This window comes from Silurus aristotelis (assembly GCF_946808225.1).
Source record: "Silurus aristotelis genome assembly, chromosome: 26".
Classification (NCBI taxonomy): Eukaryota; Metazoa; Chordata; class Actinopteri; order Siluriformes; family Siluridae; genus Silurus; species Silurus aristotelis.
The window spans coordinates 2,583,566-2,605,594 of record NC_139599.1 but is presented as its reverse complement, the minus strand read 5'-3'; the positions used below and the strand labels follow the sequence as shown (position 1 = coordinate 2,605,594).

General features: G+C 37.7%; 4 protein-coding genes across 5 annotated transcripts in view; 1 reads left to right on the top strand and 3 right to left on the bottom strand.

Annotated features, from left to right (window-relative positions):
* ythdc2 (YTH domain containing 2) overlaps positions 1-5,902 on the bottom strand; it is a 14,689-nt gene extending 8,787 nt beyond the window's left edge. Inside the window, exons 1-8 of the mRNA XM_083532085.1 lie at positions 5,811-5,902; positions 5,035-5,199; positions 4,787-4,877; positions 4,509-4,705; positions 3,427-3,629; positions 3,130-3,296; positions 2,201-2,303; positions 1,814-1,970 (exon numbers count right to left, since the gene is read on the bottom strand). Of these exons, the coding sequence (XP_083388211.1) occupies positions 1,814-1,970; positions 2,201-2,303; positions 3,130-3,296; positions 3,427-3,629; positions 4,509-4,705; positions 4,787-4,877; positions 5,035-5,194 (1,078 nt within the window). The 5' untranslated portion in view covers positions 5,195-5,199; positions 5,811-5,902. The remainder of the gene's footprint in view (positions 1-1,813; positions 1,971-2,200; positions 2,304-3,129; positions 3,297-3,426; positions 3,630-4,508; positions 4,706-4,786; positions 4,878-5,034; positions 5,200-5,810) is intronic.
* A 2,596-nt stretch (positions 5,903-8,498) lies between these two features.
* On the bottom strand, positions 8,499-10,407 carry LOC310720214 (visual system homeobox 1). Its single transcript, XM_083530633.1, has 3 exons — positions 10,290-10,407; positions 8,757-8,989; positions 8,499-8,619 (listed from the first exon to the last, which is right to left on the bottom strand). Exons 1-3 carry the CDS (start codon positions 10,390-10,392, stop codon positions 8,518-8,520), a joined length of 438 nt encoding a protein of 145 aa, XP_083386759.1. The 5' UTR covers positions 10,393-10,407; the 3' UTR covers positions 8,499-8,517.
* Positions 10,408-13,900: 3,493 nt separating this feature from the next.
* hspa5 (heat shock protein 5) lies at positions 13,901-17,831 on the top strand. The gene is made up of 9 exons (XM_083531218.1): positions 13,901-14,106; positions 14,744-14,881; positions 14,969-15,200; positions 15,292-15,429; positions 15,531-15,643; positions 15,737-16,127; positions 16,221-16,458; positions 16,558-16,725; positions 16,822-17,831. The coding sequence occupies exons 2-9, from the start codon at positions 14,763-14,765 to the stop codon at positions 17,382-17,384; spliced, it is 1,962 nt and encodes a 653-aa protein (XP_083387344.1). The 5' UTR covers positions 13,901-14,106; positions 14,744-14,762; the 3' UTR covers positions 17,385-17,831.
* rabepk (Rab9 effector protein with kelch motifs) lies at positions 17,744-21,928 on the bottom strand. 2 transcript variants are annotated; one of them, XM_083531219.1, is made up of 8 exons: positions 21,792-21,928; positions 21,032-21,088; positions 20,796-20,950; positions 20,509-20,664; positions 20,273-20,434; positions 19,811-19,960; positions 19,584-19,733; positions 17,744-18,493 (listed from the first exon to the last, which is right to left on the bottom strand). In XM_083531219.1, exons 2-8 carry the CDS (start codon positions 21,082-21,084, stop codon positions 18,288-18,290), a joined length of 1,032 nt encoding a protein of 343 aa, XP_083387345.1. In that variant the 5' UTR covers positions 21,085-21,088; positions 21,792-21,928; the 3' UTR covers positions 17,744-18,287. The 2 variants fall into 2 exon arrangements, with proteins under 2 accessions (XP_083387345.1, XP_083387346.1); XM_083531220.1 differs by having other exon boundaries at positions 21,190-21,855.
* Between the last annotated feature and the right edge of the window lie 101 nt (positions 21,929-22,029).

Sequence of the window (22,029 nt, the reverse complement as noted above, 5' to 3'; positions counted from 1 at the left end):
AATATGTTTGCTTAATAAGACAATATATTAGCTGTTACTGATGTATATACAGTGAGGAAAATAAGTATTTGAACACCCTGCTATTTTGCAAGTTCTCCCACTTAGAAATCATGGAGGGGTCTGAAATTTTCATCGTAGGTGCATGTCCACTGTGAGAGACATAATCTAAAAAAAAAAATCCAGAAATCACAATATATGATTTTTAAACTATTTATTTGTATGATACAGCTGCAAATAAGTATTTGAACACCTGTCTATCAGCTAGAATTCAAAGACCAAAGACCTGTTAGACCAAGACCAAAGACCAACTCAAAGACCTGTTAGTCCGCCTTTAAAATGTCCACCTCCACTACATTTATTATCCTAAATTAGATTCACCTGTTTGAGGTCGTTAGCTGCATAAAGACACCTGTCCACCCCATACAATCAGTAAGAATCCAACTACTAACATGGCCAAGACCAAAGAGCTGTCCAAAGACACTAGAGACAAAATTGTACACCTCCACAAGGCTGGAAAGGGCTACGGGAAAATTGCCAAGCAGCTTGGTGAAAAAAGGTCCACTGTTAGAGCAATAATTAGAAAATGGAAGAAGCTAAACATGACTGTCAATCTCCCTCGGACTGGGGCTCCATGCAATATCTCACCTCGTAGGGTCTCAATGATCCTAAGGAAGGTGAGAAATCAGCCCAGAACTACACAGGAGGAGCTGGTCAATGACCTGAAAAGAGCTGGGACCACCGTTTCCAAGGTTACTGTTGGTAATACACTAAGACGTCATGGTTTGAAATCATGCATGGCACGGAAGGTTCCCCTGCTTAAACCAGCACATGTCCAGGCACGTCTTAAGTTTGCCAATGACCATTTGGATGATCCGGAGGAGTCATGGGAGAAAGTCATGTGGTCAGATGAGACCAAAATAGAACTTTTGGGTCAGAATTCAACTAAACGTGTTTGGAGGAAGAAGAATGATGAGTACCTTCCCAAGAACACCATCCCTACTGTGAAGCATGGGGGTGGTAGCATCATGCTTTAGGGGTGTTTTTTTGCACATGGGACAGGGCGACTGCACTGTATTAAGGAGAGGATGACCGGGGCGACGTATTGCGAGATTTTGGGGAACAACCTCCTTCCCTCAGTTAGAGCATTGAAGATGGGTCGAGGCTGGGTCTTCCAACATGACAATGACTCAAAGCACACAGCCAGGATAACCAAGGAGTGGCTCTGTAAGAAGCATATCAAGGTTCTGGCGTGGTCTAGCCAGTCTCCAGACCTAAACCCAATAGAGAATCTTTGGAGGGAGCTCAAACTCCGTGTTTCTCAGCAACAGGCCAGAAACCTGACTGATCTAGAGAAGATCTGTGTGGAGGAGTGGGCCAAAATCCCTCCTGCAGTGTGTGCAAACCTGGTGAAAAACTACAGGAAACGTTTGACCTCTGTAATTGCAAACAAAGGCTACTGTACCAAATATTAACATTGACTTTCTCAGGTGTTCAAATACTTATTTGCAGCTGTATCATACAAATAAATAGTTTAAAAATCATTTATTGTGATTTCGGGATTTATTTTTTTAGATTATGTCTCTCACAGTGGACATGCACCTACGATGACAATTTCAGACCCCTCCATGATTTCTAAGTGGGAGAACTTGCAAAATAGCAGGGTGTTCAAATACTTATTTTCCTCACTGTATATATATATATATATATATATATATATATATATATATATATATACCTAGTGATCAAATTTTGGTCATTTCCAAACAACAAAAAGGATTACTTATGCAACTGGATGCTCATTTATTTCACTCACTGTAAATAATCGGGCAACGTCCGAAATATCTGATAAAAAGGTCTACATCCAGGGCAGCACTGGAGAGAATAATCTTAAAAGAAGGCATTTTCTGCAGCACGTCCCGCATCTTGGTCAGAAGAAAATCGGTCAGGCCGTCTCGCTCGTGAACCTCATCCTATGGGGCGAGAAAAATAAATAAATACAAAAAAAACGAGGGTTGGGTTTTTATGAAAGTATCAGGATAAAGCAGTGTTTCTTTGACATGCAGGAAGGTCCGCTACAGTAGGAGCAGACATGCTTGAAAAGCTACGATGGTTCAATTGTGCAATCAGACATACAAATCAAAGCTTTGGGGTTTAGATTTAGATTATTTATCCAAGTACATAATCTAAAATATGTGCTCACCACAATGATGTGTGTGACAGTGGAGAGGACAGAGTCTCCAGCCATCAGTGTTCTGAGCAGCACACCACTCGTGCAAAAGGTCAGTAAGGTTTTGGGAGAAACTCTGGACAAGGGAACGATATTTGATTATCATAAACACATACATACATACATACATACATACATACATACATACAGACAGACAGACAGACAGACAGACAGACAGACAGACAGACAGACAAAATTGCTTGTCATTAATAATTATTAACATTTGTGATCAACATTTGAAAAGTTTAAATATTTAAACCAATTTTAAATAAAATGCCTGATTGGTTAAGTAGCATATAAAATAATATATAATATTCTATAAATAAATAAATCATTAAATAATTCATATTAATATTAAAATCATTTGTACCGTTACACCTCTAATATACAGACAGAAAGACAAAAAAGATGACTTGAAATAATGAAGAAATGAGCGAAAAGAGTGAGTCAATGGATTGGTGAATAGGTGGATGGGGGTTAACGAATGTGAAGATGTATAGATGTAATGATGTTCTAAATGAGGGAGAGGGAAAGATTGATAGACAGACTAAATAGGATAAATGGATGCTAGGAAGGTGGTTTTGAATAATGGATTAAATAAGAAGAAAATGTGAATGGATACATGGATAGACGAATTTACGAATTAATGGATGGTTGAACGGTTAGATGGATGAAAGAAACGGATTTTCTAAAAAATAAATAAATAAATATTAAAAATAGCTTTTTAAATGAGCTGGATGGAGGAAATTGCAGCTGTAGATGGAGAAAAAAGGTGGATGAATAAATGAGCTAAATGGATGAAGATAGACAAATTCTTTTTCTACTTCAGTTAGAAGTTAGAAGAAGGTGCCACCAAAAGCTAACCAGTCATATTAATGTAAAACCATGCTTCGTCATTCTACCTGCTCTCCAGACGGATCTGATAGCCGATGGTCTGTCCAACGCTCTCTCCTCGCTCTGCTGCTACTCTCTCTGCCACAGCGATGGCCGCAAGCCTCCTGGGCTGTGTACAGAAGATCCGACAGGGAATTCCTTTTTTGGTGCAGTCGTCTAGCAGGAACTGAGGAATCTAGAAAAGACATGCACAAGGAGATAGCTGATTTCTTATCAAGCCCTTTAATTTACCTTAATAACAATGACTGAGATCTATTATTAAACCTCATCCACATGTATTTACACAGCTGCACCAAGAGCTTCACCTGGGTGGTTTTTCCTGAACCCGTTTCACCCACGATCAGCACCACCTGGTTCTCCTTGATGGTAGTCACGATCTCCTCCTGCCGCTCGTAGACTGGCAGCGATCTCCGAAAACCATCCAGCTCAGACAAACCTCTCCTCTGGGGAACCTGAGGGATGCCGTTAATCAGTCGGCCGCTCGTTCTGTTTTTGTCTCGTCCATTACCTGGGGGAAAATGTTTAATTCTAATGTTAATACTATTGAACAGAGAAGGGAAAAAAATTCCGTTTGACCATTTTTCTGTCATCGCAAATAAAACGACTTGAATCTCAGTGAATATTTGCCTCACAGACAAAATAAATGTGAATAAAATGCTTTAAATGTCTTTTAATAATTTTACATCAAAACAAATATTCTCTGACCATGTAATCATTTTGACAGTTAGAAGAGGTAGAGTTTCTCCCGTGTCACCTCATTAACTGTCCGTGCGGAAACATAGCAAAGTTACGTTTAGTGTCCCAATGATGTACGTAAACGCCATAATTACTTTACAAGAAAGACATTTCCAAGAATATTTTGTGTTCATGCTCTGAGTTTGGTTTCACAATGAAAATGAAGTGGAACATCTGGACATTTATAGATTTGTTTGTTTGAAGTAAATGTTCATACTGTTAATTAATCTAGTTTGTTACATAGAAACAAAAGGAACATGCAATGTGTCTCTTAAAAACCATAAAACAAGTGGTTCCATATTTTTTTAAAGTCACTGTGTGTGTATGTGTGTGTGTGTGTGTGTGTGTGTGTGTGTATATATTTATATAAATCTATATTTTTTTAATTCCTTGTTTTCTATTATTTTTATTGATTTTTTTGTATGTATTATTTTATTTATTGTCAAAATGACATTTGTATTGATTGTCCAAATTAACTCGGATCCAGAAAGGCTCACGTGATGAAAATGGAATTTAGGACACTTTTTTCCGAAGAACTCTTAATGAGAACAGTTCACGGTTACAAAACAAATCTCAGTTTAGTGATTCTAGTTGTAACATCAATTCCAGAATTATACAATAAATTGGTGAATGACATTAAAGTGTTTACTACCAGCTTCTGGAGAAACAGCGAGCCCTCTCTCAGTGTGCTGAAGCAGATCAGTGCGCTCTTTACTAGTAATGGGGAACCTCTGCAGCAAGTTCTTGACCACATGCTGGGAATTGTGGGTAAGACTAAAGGTCATACTGGACTGCGCTGACTCTGGACGGTCTTTTTTCCAAATGGTGAGGAAGCGGTGCGTTCCTTTACTGTAATAACACAAGCGGTAACACATTAAATGCATTCTGTTCAGTCGTATAAAGTCAGGGATGTCAGGTAGATACACTCACCCTCTGCTTTTTGAAACGTAACCCAGGGATTGTGCAAGGCGATGTATAAATGCTCTCTCTGTGCTGGTTAGTGAAGAAGGAAACTCCATCGCTGTGTGTGTGTGTGTACAGATATATAAAAGAAAGTACATTAATGCTTAAAAACCATGTTTTTTACTAATTCATTCCAATTTATGGATATATCTACCAAAAGGCAGAAAAAAAAACATTTCTGATGGCGCCTTCTGAGCCATTTAGGCTGAACACACCTCTCTGGTCGTTGTACTGGAATCTCTCCAGCGCAATGTTCACCGCAATTTTAACTTCTTCATCAACCCTGATGTCTTTCAGTCCTTTGGATTTTAGCGAATTGGACAGCTTTGATGGATTCATGTTTGCTTTCCGAGAGGTGGCATTTGACTGAGACATGACTCCTTGTGAAAGAGAGAAAAAAGTATATATAAATGGTATATAAACAGCTGCTTTAGATGGTTTGGAGTGGAAGATCTTCTGCTATAGAGCTCTCAACCCTATTAAACACACTTGTGGTATGAATGTGACTTCACACCAAATCTTCTCACCTACATCAGAACTTTACTAAAACCATTGTGGCTGAATGAAATTTCACAAATGTTCACAATATCTTCCAGGATGTTCAATAAGAAACACACACACCAATCTGATGGTCAAACTTTTGTCCATATTCTGTACTGTATAACCATTTATTGATACTACAACATTAAATGAACTAGAAAAATACACACAAAAAAACTTTTGATTTCTGACGAGACCCAGCAACATTATCAAACTTATCACAACTCAATAAATGATTTATATTCAATGACAAGGTGATGTTTTTGTGCTACCTGCTCTGCTATACATCCTTCAGCTAGTTCTACTGACTCACAGCTAGCAAGAATGCGCTTGTAGATAAAAGAAATAGAAGCATTTATGACAGATTTTAACGTCATTAGTATTGGGTATTGCTATAAAAACAACTTAAATACTTTGTATAATTTCACATCTGAGTAAATTCTTTACTTACTTTATGTTGTGTGTTGCACTAGCATTCAGATTCATTCACACTAGCATGACAGACACTCGGCGGCTGTGTCTCAAACGGCTTTGTTCTAAATCAAGTGCGCACTAGGCGGCGTTTAAAAAACAGGCTTTTCATGCCCTATGTAGGGCGCCTATAAAGATAATAAGAAGTCATTCTGCCTTGTTGTTGAATGGTTACCGCCTACTGTGGGTCAAGTGAAGATTCAGGAGATTGAGACTGATGGCTAATATATTTATTCATTCATCTTGACAAGTAAATCAACTTTTACATTGTAAATAACACACGAAATATAAAAGGAAAGTTTTTGGATTAGATTTTATTGGTTAAAATAAAAACACATTATAGAGTTTGTCTAATCAACATGCTGAAACTTTTTTATAATGATGATCATGATGATGATGATAATGATAATGATGATGATAATAAAGGTGTTAATATTTCTACTACTATAATAACAACAACATTCATAATAATAATAATAATAATAATAATAATAATAATAATAATAATAATAATGATGATGATGATGATGATGATGATAATAAAGGTGTTAATATTTCTACTACTATAATAACAACAACATTCATAATAATAATAATAATAATAATAATAATAATAATAATAATAATAATAATGATGATGATGATGATGATGATGATAATAAAGGTGTTAATATTTCTACTACTATAATAACAACAACATTCATAATAATAATAATAATAATGATGATGATGATGATGATGATGATGATGATGATGATGATGATGATGATGATAAAGGTGTTAATATTTCTACTACTATAATAACAACAACATTCATAATAATAATAATAATAATAATAATAATAATAATAATAATAATGATGATGATGATGATGATGATGATAATAAAGGTGTTAATATTTCTACTACTATAATAACAACAACATTCATAATAATAATAATAATAATAATAATAATAATAATAATAATAATGATGATGATGATGATGATGATGATGATAATAAAGGTGTTAATATTTCTACTACTATAATAACAACAACATTCATAATAATAATAATAATAATAATAATAATAATAATAATAATAATAATAATAATAATAATGATGATGATGATGATGATGATAATAAAGGTGTTAATATTTCTACTACTATAATAACAACAACATTCATAATAATAATAATAATAATGATGATGATGATGATGATGATGATGATGATGATGATAAAGGTGTTAATATTTCTACTACTATAATAACAACAACATTCATAATAATAATAATATTAATAATAATAATAATAATAATAATAATAATAATAATAATGATGATGATGATGATGATGATGATGATGATGATGATGATAATGATGATGATGATGATAATGATGATGATGATGATAAAGGTGTTAATATTTATACTACTATAATAATAATAATGATGATGATGATGATGATGATGATAAAGGTGTTAATATTTATACTACTATAATAATAATAATATTCATAATAATAATAATAATAATAATAATAATAATAATAATAATAATAATAATAATAATGATGATGATGATGATGATGGTGTTAATATTTCCACTACTATTATAATAACATTGATAATGATGATAATAATAATAATGATGATGATGCTGATAGTACTGTTAATTCTAATACTTCTTCGTTATCATTGTTGTTGTCTGTAGTAATAATAATTACAATTATAATAATATAAATATGATGATAGAATGATGACGATGATTACAACAGTGCTGATGGTGATAATACTATCACTACTACAACTACTACTCCCACTTATAATGATAATATCACAAAAACGTAATTAATAACTGAGGACAAAATGAAATTCTATGAAGAAGAAAGCAAATGTTTGCATTGCCCTGAGACACAATGAGGACAAATACTTTTTTTTTAATATTCAAAAGACATTTGTTTGGTTTCCACACATTTCTTTATTATCTATGACAAATAATAAAAATGGTGCAAAAGACAAAAAATAAACATGACACCAGTACAAAAGTTTTTCTAAACATAATCTAAATATTTCAGTGATTCACTCTACATTCTTCTTTTAGTGTATAACTACATGTACATTTTTACTTGCAGGAATCCTTTTAGTTTCTGTAAATAGGGCTACAACACAATATGGCTAAAGGTTTGTGGACACCTGTCCATATGATCTACTGATGTGATGTAATTGAAAAAATTGCCCCCTGCTTCTGCAGTTATAATAACCACTGTTCCACTAGATTTGAGAGTGTACTTGAGAAGATTTGTGCTGAAGTCCAGTACTGATGTACATGATGTAAGGAATTCTGGGTTTCAGCTGGTGTTTCAGTTAATCCCAAAGGTGTTCTTAAAGTCCAAACTTAACACACCATATCTTCATGGGGGTCTCTTTGTACACAGGTTCATTGTTTTCGGTCCGATGAGAAAAACTTAATATGTAATGTAACAATATAGAAAAGCATCCAATACAATTGTGAGAACAGTGTGATGGTCAGGTGTCCACATACTTTAGTCCATGCTGTATATTTATTTGATAGTATATTCCTATATAATAAATGAACATTCTAATAAACTGTAGTGTAGCATCTTTTTTTTCCAATTCAAAACACCTTGAGCACAAACCTCAATGACACACAATCACACCCATTCACATTTGAGAGCATCTTAATCTCCATGCAGGACATTTTTCCACTCATCTTGTCCTTGGAGACTGAACTGTAGTCTCTTCTGTCTTCGCCACTTCGCTCGACGATTCTTGAACCACACCTAAAAGTGCATCAAACTGTTTATTCGCAGACTCTTTAAACACCCGACCATTAAGATAAAGAGTTCCAGACTCCATATATTTATGGACGGATGTCATAAATTTTGAAGTCCTTTCATAGTTTGATGATAGCTCTTACCTCGACTCTCTCCTCTCTCAGGTGAGTCCTCTCGGCGAGTTGCTCGCGAGTGTGTATGTCAGGATACTGGTTCTGCACAAACAGCTCCTCCAGAGCGTCTAGCTGCTCCTCCGTGAAGATGGTGCGATGACGTCGGATCCGCTTTTGGATCTGACCGAAGCTCTCTTTCCTCTGTCCTTCTGCTGTCAGGCTTGTCTCAGTAAGTGCTCTCTTGCTCCATGCAAACTGACAGGCTGAAATGCAACAGACGTGTTCAGGTGTAAATCCCCCTCAATGCACCATGCTAACTCAGATCTTTTAGCACTGTTTGATTGGCCCCACCATCTCTCAGGGGAAGAAGAAGGATGAAGGCCTACGTCTTTCTGAAACAATTGGACTACTGTAGCACTTATTTTTCCCTGTTTGTTTAATGTATTTATGTATAAAAATAAGAAAGTGGGCTTTGAGAGACTCAAAGAATTTTTGTATATCACTCTGGATATGTACGTCTGCTAAAAGCCATGAATGTAAATGTAAATTTTATTACAGTTTTCACAAATGAGATAAATGAAGGTAGAAATTTTAGACTTTGACTTCACACAGCAGATAAAAACATAAATACAATGAAAGTTATGCATAACAAGAGCACTTTGTTACAGGTTTTATTTTGTTTTTAACGAAGTTGATAATTATTAATCATTAGTTATTAATATAGTGACAGTAAATTAACATTTATAGGAGTTTTCCAACATAGGAAATTTTCCAGGATGGACTTTTTTATATTTCTGTGTACAAGCTGCATTATTTTATTTATTTTTGTCATTATTAACATTAAGAGGAATTTAACAGTTAAATAACCAAAAAGTCCGAAAGTTGACATGTTGCTCATGATTCAATTTGATTAAATTATAATTGGCAAATTGTTGCAGTATACAGGAAATGAAAGACTTTGGAATATATAATATAACAGCACACTGATATGTCTTAATTTTGACTTATTTAACAGTCTTAAACTGCAGTCACTTAGTTTTTTTAATAAACATGACATTTTTTATACAACCTAATCCAACATAGATGAAGACATTAATTGATGTATATTATACAGATATATAAAATATTGAACAAGAATAAAATAACATTATTCACTGTTTAAGCAAACATTAGTGGAATTGAACAGATGTTATAATTGTGATAATCAGTTCAAAGCCCTGTCATATTTATATAATATTATTAATATTAATATTACTACATTGATGTTAACATATGGTGTGAGTTTACATTAAAATACTGCTGATTCTTTCTCAGTAACTACAAAGATTTTTGAAAATGAATATTTATTTTTTATATATTTTATATATATATTTTTTAATGTACAAGGTTAAAAAATTATATATATATATATATATATATATATATATATATATATATATATATATATATATATATATATATATACAGTATATATAAATAATATAATAACCTAAAAACACTAGTTAGACATTAGTTAGACATAGAGTTATCATGAGGTTATAAGTATTAAAGAGAAAGTCTTACACATAGCAGGCAGGTAATCAGTCTGGAGCATCTCTCCACAGTGTGAGCAGTAACAGCAGCACACACAGACGTGATGAGGAGGCTCCACAGGATTTCTAGTCATGCCGGACTCCAGACTCGGACCATCCTTAGAAGAGGGTCGTGTGTCAGAAGCTGTGTTTACTTTGCTCCTGTCACTTTTCTCAAACGTTCTGCTGAGGATGCTGTCAATGCTGAAGGCAAACATCTTCTTTTCCATGTGAGCTTCTTCCATCTCCATGGTCTGCTGCGCTACTCTGCTCTGGGACTCTAAAGAAGCAGACTTTCATATAGAACAGAATCTTTCTGCTTCTCTCTCTCTCTTCTCTCTGTCTCTCTCTCTCTCTCTCTCTCTCTCTCTCTCTCTCTCTCTCTCTCTCTCTCTCTCTCTCTCTCTTCTCTATCTTTTTGCTCCTTGTGCTTCGTGTCAAACCCTCCATTTACTCGATAGATTAAAGAAAGGAAACAAAACATAATCCCCCTATACAGAAAGCACAAAAAAGTATAAAGTGGCTGAAGAAAAAAAAAATCCCATCTAATCTGGGCAGTTTTGTGAAGGTGTTAGCCAGAACAGGAGATTCAGCTAATCTGGCTTTGGGCCGAAATGAAATCTGATTTCACTGTATCAAATGAGGGGTGCAAGGGTCCCTGAGAAATCCTTCTTCTTGTGGATTTAGAAGAAAGATAAATTGTCTGGCATTAGAGACCTTGATTTGTTGACCATGGCGCTTCAAGAGGATATACTCAGGTTAGCGTGTTTGTATGATCGTTACACAAAACCCTGGCTCCATGGCCCAAACTCTGAGATGTTAAACATCATCTGTGGATGGGCTATAAGTGGCATAAACGAGGATCTCGAGCACACCTTATCACTGAAAAGCAGCGTCTCTCGTAAGGCACACCAGCTATTATACATTCCTATTCTTTTCCACAACAAATCCCTTGTAATCATACAAGTCAGAAGCTCTTATTCATCAAGGTATTAATGGATTTTCAAAATCTGCCTTAAGCCGCTGCAGATAAGGAAGGGGATCAAAAACAGATAACAATAAACAGCTTCCATCATTCGCACAAATATTCATTGCCTTTACATTGTTGGAGTTATAGTCTTTAGTATCTATGCGATCGCTATCTCAGGCTTTTGTGTTCGTCTCAGGAGAAATGTATCATGTCCGCTTATTAATGCTACTAATTTCACCAGCAAGCCATTTTCCAATCCTCTGTCAAAGTAAACAGCCGAGATTGAGAATATGGGAATGCAACCAACATGTTAAATAGACAGACCTTTATTTTAATGTGTTTTCAATGGAAAGTTATTTATGCATTTATCTTCAGTAAACCGTAAATGTATCCGAAGCCTATTCTGGGAATACTGTATAAGTGTAAAGTGAAAAAAAAATGCTTTTGATGATATTCCAGTCCATCACAGTGGACACACTCAATTTAGCATACACAATACACCTCACAATCAGAGAGCCCAGAGGAGAAATAATGATCTCCATCGATGCAAAATCGTACTCTGTGCTGAAAGCAATGACTACTGTACCTTTATTTATTCACTAATCAGATCAATTAATAATCAGATTATTAAAGATAGCTAGAGTCATTATAGCATTATGATTGACCACAGAATTCTTGATTCTGATTGGTCAAAGTGTGTAACAAAATATTTTATAATATAAAAATCATATTCTTCTAATATATTATAATTTATGTAGTAACTCTAAACTCTGTAACAAAACAATTGCAATTTACAGACAAATAATCACCATACAAGAATCTTAGTATATTTTTTACTACAAAATATTATAACTCTTACTTCTATCTGTCAGATTAAAGAATATCTAAAGAAAAACGTATATTCTGCCCAAATACAATCTAATCTAATCTGATTTCTAATCTTGTTTCTCGTTTACAAATTGTACAGATTATGCTAAGAGACTCAGTTTCCCATCAGCCACTGCACCCTCATCTGTCATGTCACATGATCTCTGCATTTGATTCACATTCACAAATAATTGTGACATGTATATAGCCTCACCTTGCACTCCACTCTTTGGCATTCGTGGTTGTCATGTTTGAACGTTTGCACCTTTAAAATAAATATCTACACTTTCATCCATCTCAGCCTTTATTATGTGATACCGATAAGTCACTTTTAACCCCACAAGCTCTTTTGTGTTTTCATTATCAAGTATATTAAATTAAATATAAAGCTATTAAGGTTATTGTTATGTAATGGACTGTCATGTGAATGAATGACTCTGGAGGTTGTTACACAAATAATGACACTCTAATGACTTTCTTTTCATCATACATGCTTTAACTCATGTCTCATCTAAACACTCAGCCAAGACTAAAATATGAAAAGGTAAGTAAGTCAACTGGATTCATGAATCACTCTGAAGGAAAATGAGTCATGATCAGGGAACCTCTGACTGATGTAAATATCTGATGTAACCTACACTCTTGTTGGATCAGTGGACTGAGATTAATGGTTATTGATTGGCAGATCACTGAATCATCATCTGAATTGAATCCGCTAACTCCAATGTGTGTGTGTGTGTGTGTGTGTGTGTGTGTGTGTGTGTGTGTGTGTGTGTGTGTGTGTGTGTTTGTGTGTGTGGTGAACAGTCTGTGTACTGTATACATTACATTTAATAATTGGACAAACAAATACATAGACAATTTGATAGATAGATAGATAGATAGATAGATAGATAGATAGATAGATAGATAGATAGATAGATTACAACATGAATATAAATTTAATTTAATAATTGGACAAACAAATACATAGACAATTTTGATAGATAGATAGATAGATAGATAGATAGATAAATAGATAGATAGATAGATAGATAGATAGATAGATAGATAGATAGATAGATAACAACACAAAAATGATTTATTATAAATTGAATTTGCATTCGAATGGACAGATAATTTTTGTGTGAACAATAATCATATTTCTAAACTAGTTTGTGACTCTTATAATTAAACTTGTCCTTCTTATACTTCCTTCATCATCATCTGCATGATCGTCATCATCATCAGGCAAGAAAAGTTGTTTACATGTGATTTGGAGGATATTAAATCACACCGTATCGTATAACCACTATCTCAGCAGACAGACTGACAACATCGATATCGTCAAACATCGTATTGTGACCGTAGAAACTGCTAAATAGTATCGTATTGCAGCATGTGTTTCCTTAAGATATTCTATATAATGCAATTTCATATACACATGTATCAATGTGCATTGAATTTGATTGTGTTTATTTGATAGGTAATGTTTTGGTGTTTGGTTGATGTCATTGCTGTATGTTTAAAACCACAAATTTACCGGTTTTGGTTCACACGCAACAGACTGTAACATACAAACCGAAGGAGAATTCGGTTTCCGGGTCTTTACAAAAAAAAAAAAAAAAAAAAAGAACAGAATGATAGCAAAAAAAAAAAAACGCCACACGCGTCGACCAATCAGAGCGCGAGGCGCGTTCCATGGTTGTGAAGTCACACATGCCGGCACGTGTGCCAATGGGAGAAAGCCAGCGTGCCGCTCTCAGCCAATCAGCGCCTTCCAACGAGACGCCCGCGGACCAATAGCGAGGCTCCACGACGGGAAAGCGGCGACGGCTTATATACGGGCGCCGTCATTCATCCCGTTTTTATATCACACAGAACGAGCCGAAGAGAAGAGACGAGAAGAGTCGGTGTTTAAAGACAGATTGATCGGTAGTAACAGATCCTTCTGTATCGGGTGACCCCATCTTCATCTAATACAATATTTAGGGTAAGTTAATTTTTTCTTCCCCCCTCGTTCGTCCTACGGGTTCGTTAGAAACGCATTGCGTTGTGATTTAATCATATTGGAAGATGGATGTGGAGGTTTAACAGTTACAATTTTGCTTCCTAATAACAAGACTATTGATATAATTTTGTCATTTCATTGACGATACAGCGGGACGTCTCGCGCACATTCTAGCGTTTTCTATAGCTGCTAACGGTTTTGCTAGCAAAAGCCTTAGACTTAGCCTGTCTTAGCATAGCTCAGGTCCCGCAATAAGGAAAAGCGATTTATTACATCATTGTTATTATAATTATTATTATTTAAGGTATTATTTTTTCTAAGCATTAACAGCGAAAGAACATACAGCTCCATTTTGGTTCCAACACGCTAGCATAATGGATGTATTGCTAGGAAACCTTGAAGAAAATCTTGCTAGCTTTGCAATGCAAATGGTTTGTTTTTGCTTTGTAAAAATGTCCTGCGTAACTCCTTATCCGGGACTTGTTTTAATTACATTTGGTTATTTTAGGGTTTTCTCCCACCTGTATGTATTTAACCCACGTGGTTTCAAGTTCAGCCCCTTTCCTTAAACTCTAATATGTATGAATCTAATATTTTTATACCCATTTCTTATTTCCAGGTCGTAAACTGAGATCATCATGAGATTACTGGGTCTGGTCCTGCTGGTGGTGGTCGGCTGTGTGTACGCCGACGATGATGACAAGAAAGAAAATGTGGGCACTGTAGTGGGCATCGACCTTGGCACCACGTACTCCTGGTAAGCGTGCAGGGCCTGGCCTTGTTTCTTTTTTCATTTCATTCCATTTGGATGAATGTTGTCCAAAACTGCTTCTTTTCTCTTTAGTGTTGGAGTGTTCAAGAACGGCCGTGTCGAGATCATCGCGAACGACCAGGGTAATCGCATCACTCCGTCCTATGTGGCCTTCACTAGCGAGGGAGAGCGTCTGATCGGAGATGCCGCCAAGAACCAGCTCACTTCCAACCCCGAGAACACGGTCTTCGACGCCAAGAGGCTGATCGGTCGTACTTGGAGCGACTCCTCTGTGCAGCAGGACATCAAATATCTGCCTTTCAAGGTGAGGGTTTCAATCAGGTGATAATGATTTTTGTAGAAATATTGTACCCAAATCTTTGTTTGACGTTTTTTGTTCTTTTTTTAAATGGTAGGTTATTGAGAAGAAAACCAAGCCCTATATTCAGGTGGAGGTTGGAGCTGGTCAGTTGAAGACCTTTGCTCCTGAGGAAATCTCTGCCATGGTGCTTACTAAGATGAAGGAAACTGCAGAGGCTTATCTGGGAAAGACAGTAAGTGGTGGTTTTATTTTTTTTATTATTTGTTATAATTAAAATAAAATTATACTACATGTAAGTTGTATTCACCTCATTTTTCTTTCTTTTTAAAAAAGGTTACACATGCTGTGGTTACCGTCCCCGCCTACTTCAACGATGCTCAGCGCCAGGCCACTAAGGACGCCGGTATCATCGCTGGCCTGAACGTGATGAGAATCATCAACGAGCCGTAAGCCCCTCCCACATTTTCAGATTCTTAAACGCTTTGATATTCTAATTTCTCGTGTCAAGATCACTTAGATGTCCAACGTTGTTGTTGCAGAACTGCCGCTGCCATCGCATACGGTCTGGACAAGAAGGACGGGGAGAAGAACATCCTGGTATTCGATCTCGGCGGTGGTACTTTCGACGTGTCCCTGCTGACCATCGATAACGGCGTCTTCGAAGTGGTGGCTACCAACGGAGACACTCACCTTGGCGGCGAAGACTTCGACCAGCGTGTCATGGATCACTTTATCAAGCTGTACAAGAAGAAGACCGGAAAGGACGTGCGCAAGGACACCCGTGCCGTACAGAAGCTGCGTCGTGAAGTCGAGAAGGCCAAGAGAGCCCTGTCTTCTCAGCACCAGGCCCGCATCGAAATCGAGTCCTTCTTTGAGGGTGAGGACTTCTCTGAGACTCTCACTCGTGCCAAGTTTGAGGAGCTCAACATGGTAAGATCTTTTTGCAGGTCCTGCTAAAATTACATTTCATCCTGCAGGTGAAACGGGCTTTGAAATAATTATTATTTTTTGCTTCCCTCACAGGATCTGTTCCGCTCCACCATGAAACCTGTGCAGAAAGTCCTGGAAGACTCTGACCTGAAGAAGTCTGAAATCCATGAGATTGTCCTTGTGGGCGGTTCCACTCGTATCCCCAAGATCCAACAGCTGGTGAAGGAGTTTTTCAATGGCAAAGAGCCATCAAGAGGCATCAACCCTGATGAGGCTGTGGCTTATGGAGCTGCTGTGCAGGCCGGAGTGCTGTCTGGAGAAGAAGATACAGGTGGGGGTTTTGGAATATTTGGAACATCTTGTGTAAAATTTGTTGTGAAACTTCTCCAGTTTATAGAATTTAGCTGATGAAGTTTTATCACATCCACAGGAAACATCGTGCTCTTGGACGTGTGCCCTCTGACTCTTGGCATTGAGACCGTTGGAGGTGTCATGACTAAACTCATCCCTAGGAACACTGTTGTACCCACCAAGAAGTCTCAGATCTTCTCTACAGCTTCTGACAACCAGCCAACTGTAACAATCAAGGTTTATGAAGGTAAGATTGTTAAACATTCTTATTTTTACACTAAACTGATTTTCATAAATTAAGTGGGCTGAATGTTTTAAAATAAAAAAATTCCCCCCCCTCCAGGTGAGCGTCCTCTGACCAAAGACAACCACCTCCTGGGCACCTTTGACCTAACAGGCATCCCCCCAGCACCCCGTGGTGTCCCTCAGATCGAAGTCACATTTGAAATAGACGTCAACGGTATCCTAAGGGTCACCGCTGAAGACAAGGGCACGGGCAACAAGAACAAAATCACCATCACCAACGACCAGAACCGACTGACCCCCGAAGACATCGAGCGCATGGTGAACGACGCAGAGCGTTTCGCTGACGAAGACAAGAAGCTTAAAGAGCGCATTGACGCCCGCAACGAGCTTGAGAGCTACGCCTACTCGCTCAAGAACCAGATTGGAGACAAGGAGAAGCTGGGTGGCAAGCTGTCCTCTGAGGACAAGGAGACCATCGAGAAAGCCGTGGAGGAAAAGATTGAGTGGCTCGAGTCCCACCAGGACGCCGACCTCGAAGACTTCCAGGCCAAGAAGAAGGAGCTGGAAGAAATCGTCCAGCCGATCGTCAGCAAGCTGTACGGCAGCGCCGGCGGTCCACCACCAGAAGAGGGCGGCGATGACGAGAAGGATGAGTTGTAGGCTGCGGCGCGATTCCTATCTGAAGTCGCTTTTTTCCCCTTACGGCCCCTCCTGATATGCCCTTGCCCTCTCTGGGGGGGGAAAAAAAAAGGTGGACTGGTGTACATATTTGCTGTATTTGATGGACAGTTGTGAGGGAAGGTATAAAGGGTTGGGGCAACCATAAAATCACTTACTTCTGGAAAGGACTTTGAGCATTTAGAGAAAGTAAGATGTTGCTCTTCACTGAGGTGGAGATTTAGTCAGCCTGGACTGAGGCTTGCTGCTGTTCTCAGGCAGTGGGAGAGGAGTTCTGTGGATTCGGGTGGGTTTGGGGTGGGCGGGGTTAGACTTTAGAAATGTGTTGGGTTCTGGGCAGACATCATTGTTCAAGTTATTTATTTAAATCTGGCAAATGCAGAGTTTGTTTCTATTGCAACCTCACAGGAATAAACATTTGATACAAAACTATTGTCTCTCTTCATTACTTGATCATTTCATCTTTGCATTTTTACCATTTTAGTTCATATATGGGATTATCATTATGCTTTAAAGGATCTCTGTATAGGTAAAGTTTTTGGGGACTATTATAATATTTAAAAAATAATTTCCTGACACTCAGTAAGAATAAAATGGAGTTTCCACATCTTAGGCAAAGTTTTGTACAAAAACACTTTTGCTGTAAAAAAATAAAATAAAATTTTTAAATGGCAGCTAAAGAAAGTGTACTATAATAAATACAAAATGATATACATGCTTTTTCTTTGTATGTAATTCTGGTTTTCAAATTTACCCATCATATGTTAAAATACATTTCCCATTCTAAATGAACCTTGACAGATATGGATTTAAACCAGAGTTTTGTTTATTTTTTATATATATATATATATATATATATATATATATATAAAAAAGTGAAGAGCATTAAGTTAACACTGTAACCAGACAGTCGTTGAAAATGAGCCCCTGAGTATCCATGCCTCCGAACACAAAGCACAGATGTTTCCAGTCTGCTTTCTCCTCCGGGCTGACGTCTGCCCTTTCCGGCCAAGGCAAGACACACATAGAGTGGTCCAGTCGGTTAGGTGGAAGGTCACCTTCGAATTTCATCAGAGTCCATCGTTGTTTGTCTGTGACAATAAGAGAAGCGCAATCTTGAGTAATCGTAGGTAAGATTATAACTGCATATTCAGTCCTATGATACACATAAGCTTGTATTTCAGTTGTTGTTGCTTTTCTTTACATCTTTTACCAGCAGGAGTGTGTCAGGAATCTTTCTTGATTCACCTAATCTTGGTTTGGTTTTCACAGCCACTTGTTATCAGAGTTGTAATAGTGCTGACTTGCATTTTTATCTTTTTTTTTTTTTTTATACTTTCACATTCAGTGCAGGTGAAACAAAATGCACTCTATTCATGTACATACTCTGAATATGATCAAAGACAGGAATAGGTTTGGATTCTTAACCTTAAATGATTGCAATACAATTGAGTATGTAATCACAGCTTTATACAGAAGGGTCTGAAGAGTTTTGATAGCGGTTATTTGTGCAAATTTAGTTACTGTTATTAAATGCAAATTTCTATGATGAAAGCAAGCTTCATTTGAGCATTATTACTGCATACATACTAGAGATCTACAGATCTATTAGTTTTGCTGATTCATTGCCACTTTAGGGATTGGTTTTTCCGGGTTGCGTCTGCACTGGGGCAGCTGAGAAGGTGCGCGGTCTTTATACAGTACAATAGCGGCCTCTAGAGGCGAATCACTGATACAACGTGCTGTTTGTGTTGAGACTTTTCTATATACTTTGTTCTCTCATAGTGCATTAATAAAAGTTAATAAATAAAATAAAAATTAACAATAAAAAAATGTATTAGATGTTGAAATAAACAAACCATACTTTTAAAAGCATTTAACTTGAGTTAAAGTTACAAATGGAATCTTACTTTAGAGTGATACAGTTTCACATGAATTTTAAGTCATCCTTAAATGTCTTAAAAAAGCCAGAGCATTGAAATTACATTTATTAGTATTTTTGTAATTAAGTTCTGTACTAATTTACATTGATATTTATGATTTTTTCCCCCAGTATATATTTAAAAAAACTATTGGTTAATTAATCAGCTATCGCCATGTATGATCCAACCGAGCTATCAATACCTCCATGTATTTCATATGTAAATCTTATGGTAAGAACATGATATCTCTTGTACATACCACTCTGAAACTTGTACATGGAATTGCTCGCTCCGTCTGCCGTCATCCCTCCGAAAATATAAACGTTTCTGCCCAAAGCTACAGCGGAGTGAGCTGCTGTTCCTGAAGGAACGTCTCCCTTGGCCTTCACCCGCTCCCACGTCATACTCTCTGGAAAAAAAACCAACATGAAAATTGCTGCAAATGTTTAAACTGATGCCGTGAGTAAAGCGAAGTGTGCTGCGTACCTGTATCCAGAGAGAACATGTCGGAGTGGAGCTTCTCTCCTGCCATCCCTCCATGGATGTAGATGACCGAACCGACGGCTATGATCACATGACCGTGCCGTGGCGAGGGAGGCTTTCCTTTGCACTCTGGCTGTGACCATGTGCAGGTTACTTGAGAGAGAAAAACATACACACACACAAATATACATTTTTCATTGGAAGAGGAAGACATACAGTATCTCAGAAAAGACGTCTCCACGACAGCTGCCCTGGTTCTAAATATCGACATCGGCCAGAGAGAAACCCATATCGGTCGACCTCTATTACATTTCATATGAAATCAATCTTCAGCGTATTGGTGATATGTTGGACAGGGGAAGCTTCCAGGTCTGTGATTATTAATTTTGTGTGCTTAATTATTAACGAATGTCTAATTTGTAGCATAAACTTAAAAAAAGAGATGGTTTTACATGAAGAACAGACCTGTGTCAAAGACGTGCACCTGGGGGTCGGTGACCGGAATGGCCCCCGTCTCTCCACCGGAGAAGACGAACAGTCTGTCTCCAACACATGCTGAGTTAGTGTGGTATGTCCTCGGGCTCGGGAGTGTCCCTTTCACTTCCACTGTCCTCCATGGAGCGCTGTCTGTACATAGAAACAGAAGAACTAGGTGATAAAATCTACATTCGAATCGACACGTAATACGGTACAGTTATTACCCGTGGTGTGTAAAACCTGAACGCAGTTCCGGTTAGCGCTCTGTTCGGCTCCTCCGAACACCCACAGGCTCCCGGGATCGCTCTCGGCCACGAAGCAGCAGTGTTCGTATCGCGCCTGTAGACCTTCCCAATCAGGAATGTCCCATTTGTGACCGTCTAAAAAACAATTTGAATAATTTTAATTGTACAACTGAAGTATATCAAATATATGCTTCAAAAATGTTCCAGTGAGATTCCAAACAGCTGTGCAGTGCAGCTGTTGGGGTTAAATATGAAGAGATTTTTACCGAAATTTATAAGAAACGAGTGTGAAAAGCTGCCGCTTGGATTCGCGCCGCCGACAATCACGATTTGCCCTTTTCCCCCATTAGCTGAGGGCAAGAACGTGCATGTGTGGCCCACGCTGAGTCCTGGAGCTTCACCTCTGGGAACCAGAGCATACCTGGGATTAGAGAGAAAAAAGAACGTCAAAACAGTGTCAGATAATAAGTGTGTGTGTGTGTGTGTGTGCGCACGCATATACCACTGCTTTTCTCTTGGCTTATCTTCCGGGCTGAGGACGGGCAGAAGCTCCATGAGTCTGGATAAAGCAAAGGAACGATAAACGTAATGAATGTTTGTGGACAGGAGAGTCGGCTGGTGTGAGAATCATCTCAAATCTTTTGTAGCAATAAACATAACTGTAAATGGATCTTCTTCTTCTTGGATCATCCGTCTCCATACTACTCTGTCCTCTACACCTACATTCTCCTTGGTCTTCCTCTTTTCCTCCTTCCTGGTGGCTCGTTTCTCATCCTGTCTATCGTCGTCACTCCCAATGAAAATCTCAGCATCTTCAGCTCTGCTACCTCCAGCTCCACCTCCTGTTTTTTACTCAACGTCACTGTCTCTAAACCGTACAACATCGCAGGTCTCACCACTGTCCTATAAACTTTCCCTTCTCTCCAGCGTGTACCTCCACCTCTCCAGGCTCTTCTTAACCTGCTCCATACACACACCACAAATCACAATATCATCCGTAAACATCATAGTCCACGGAGACTCCTGTCTGACCTCGTCCGTCAACCTGTCTATCACCACTGCAAACAGGAAAGGGCCCAGAGCTGATCCTTGATTCAGTCCCACTTACACCATGAGCCAATCATTCCTACTGCACACTTCACTGCTGTCACACTGTCCTCATACATGTCCCGCACCACCCTCACATACACCTGTATATTTAAAGACCTAATGCATTAATTTGACATCATTATTTCTAACAGACGCACCGATTATAAACCTACCTGTCAAAATCGACGACACACCTGAAGACAAGATCAACGAACACTGCTCAATTGAACATGGAGTGGCTCCGTCCCAAATGAGTCCACATTAATAATATAGTGCACTTAATGCTCTCCGATTGAAAACACGACACAGGGCACAAATGTAGGGAACAAAAAGCTATTTTATACCCGGCCGAATTATGTTTCTCTGGGCAACTTGCGCTTCTTCTGTGGATTGTTGTGCGCGCACGTGAAT

Bases quoted from the DNA above. Each gene is read 5' to 3' on its own strand.
- LOC310720214 (XM_083530633.1), bottom strand. From the start codon at position 10,392: ATGACTAGAAATCCTGTGGAGCCTCCTCATCACGTCTGTGTGTGCTGC. The intron at 8,990-10,289 runs GTAAGACTTTCT...GTTGCATTTCAG, and splicing joins TGATTACCTGCCTGCTATGT to CCTGTCAGTTTGCATGGAGC. The intron at 8,620-8,756 runs GTAAGAGCTATC...ATGCACTTTTAG, and splicing joins TGAGAGAGGAGAGAGTCGAG to GTGTGGTTCAAGAATCGTCG.
- hspa5 (XM_083531218.1), top strand. From the start codon at position 14,763: ATGAGATTACTGGGTCTGGTCCTGCTGGTGGTGGTCGGCTGTGTGTAC. The intron at 16,128-16,220 runs GTAAGATCTTTT...CTTCCCTCACAG, and splicing joins AGTTTGAGGAGCTCAACATG to GATCTGTTCCGCTCCACCAT. The intron at 16,726-16,821 runs GTAAGATTGTTA...CCCCCCCTCCAG, and splicing joins AACAATCAAGGTTTATGAAG to GTGAGCGTCCTCTGACCAAA.
- rabepk (XM_083531219.1), bottom strand. From the start codon at position 21,084: ATGGAGCTTCTGCCCGTCCTCAGCCCGGAAGATAAGCCAAGAGAAAAG. The intron at 20,951-21,031 runs GTATATGCGTGC...CTCTAATCCCAG, and splicing joins AAGCCAAGAGAAAAGCAGTG to GTATGCTCTGGTTCCCAGAG. The intron at 20,435-20,508 runs GTAATAACTGTA...TTCTATGTACAG, and splicing joins TCAGGTTTTACACACCACGG to ACAGCGCTCCATGGAGGACA.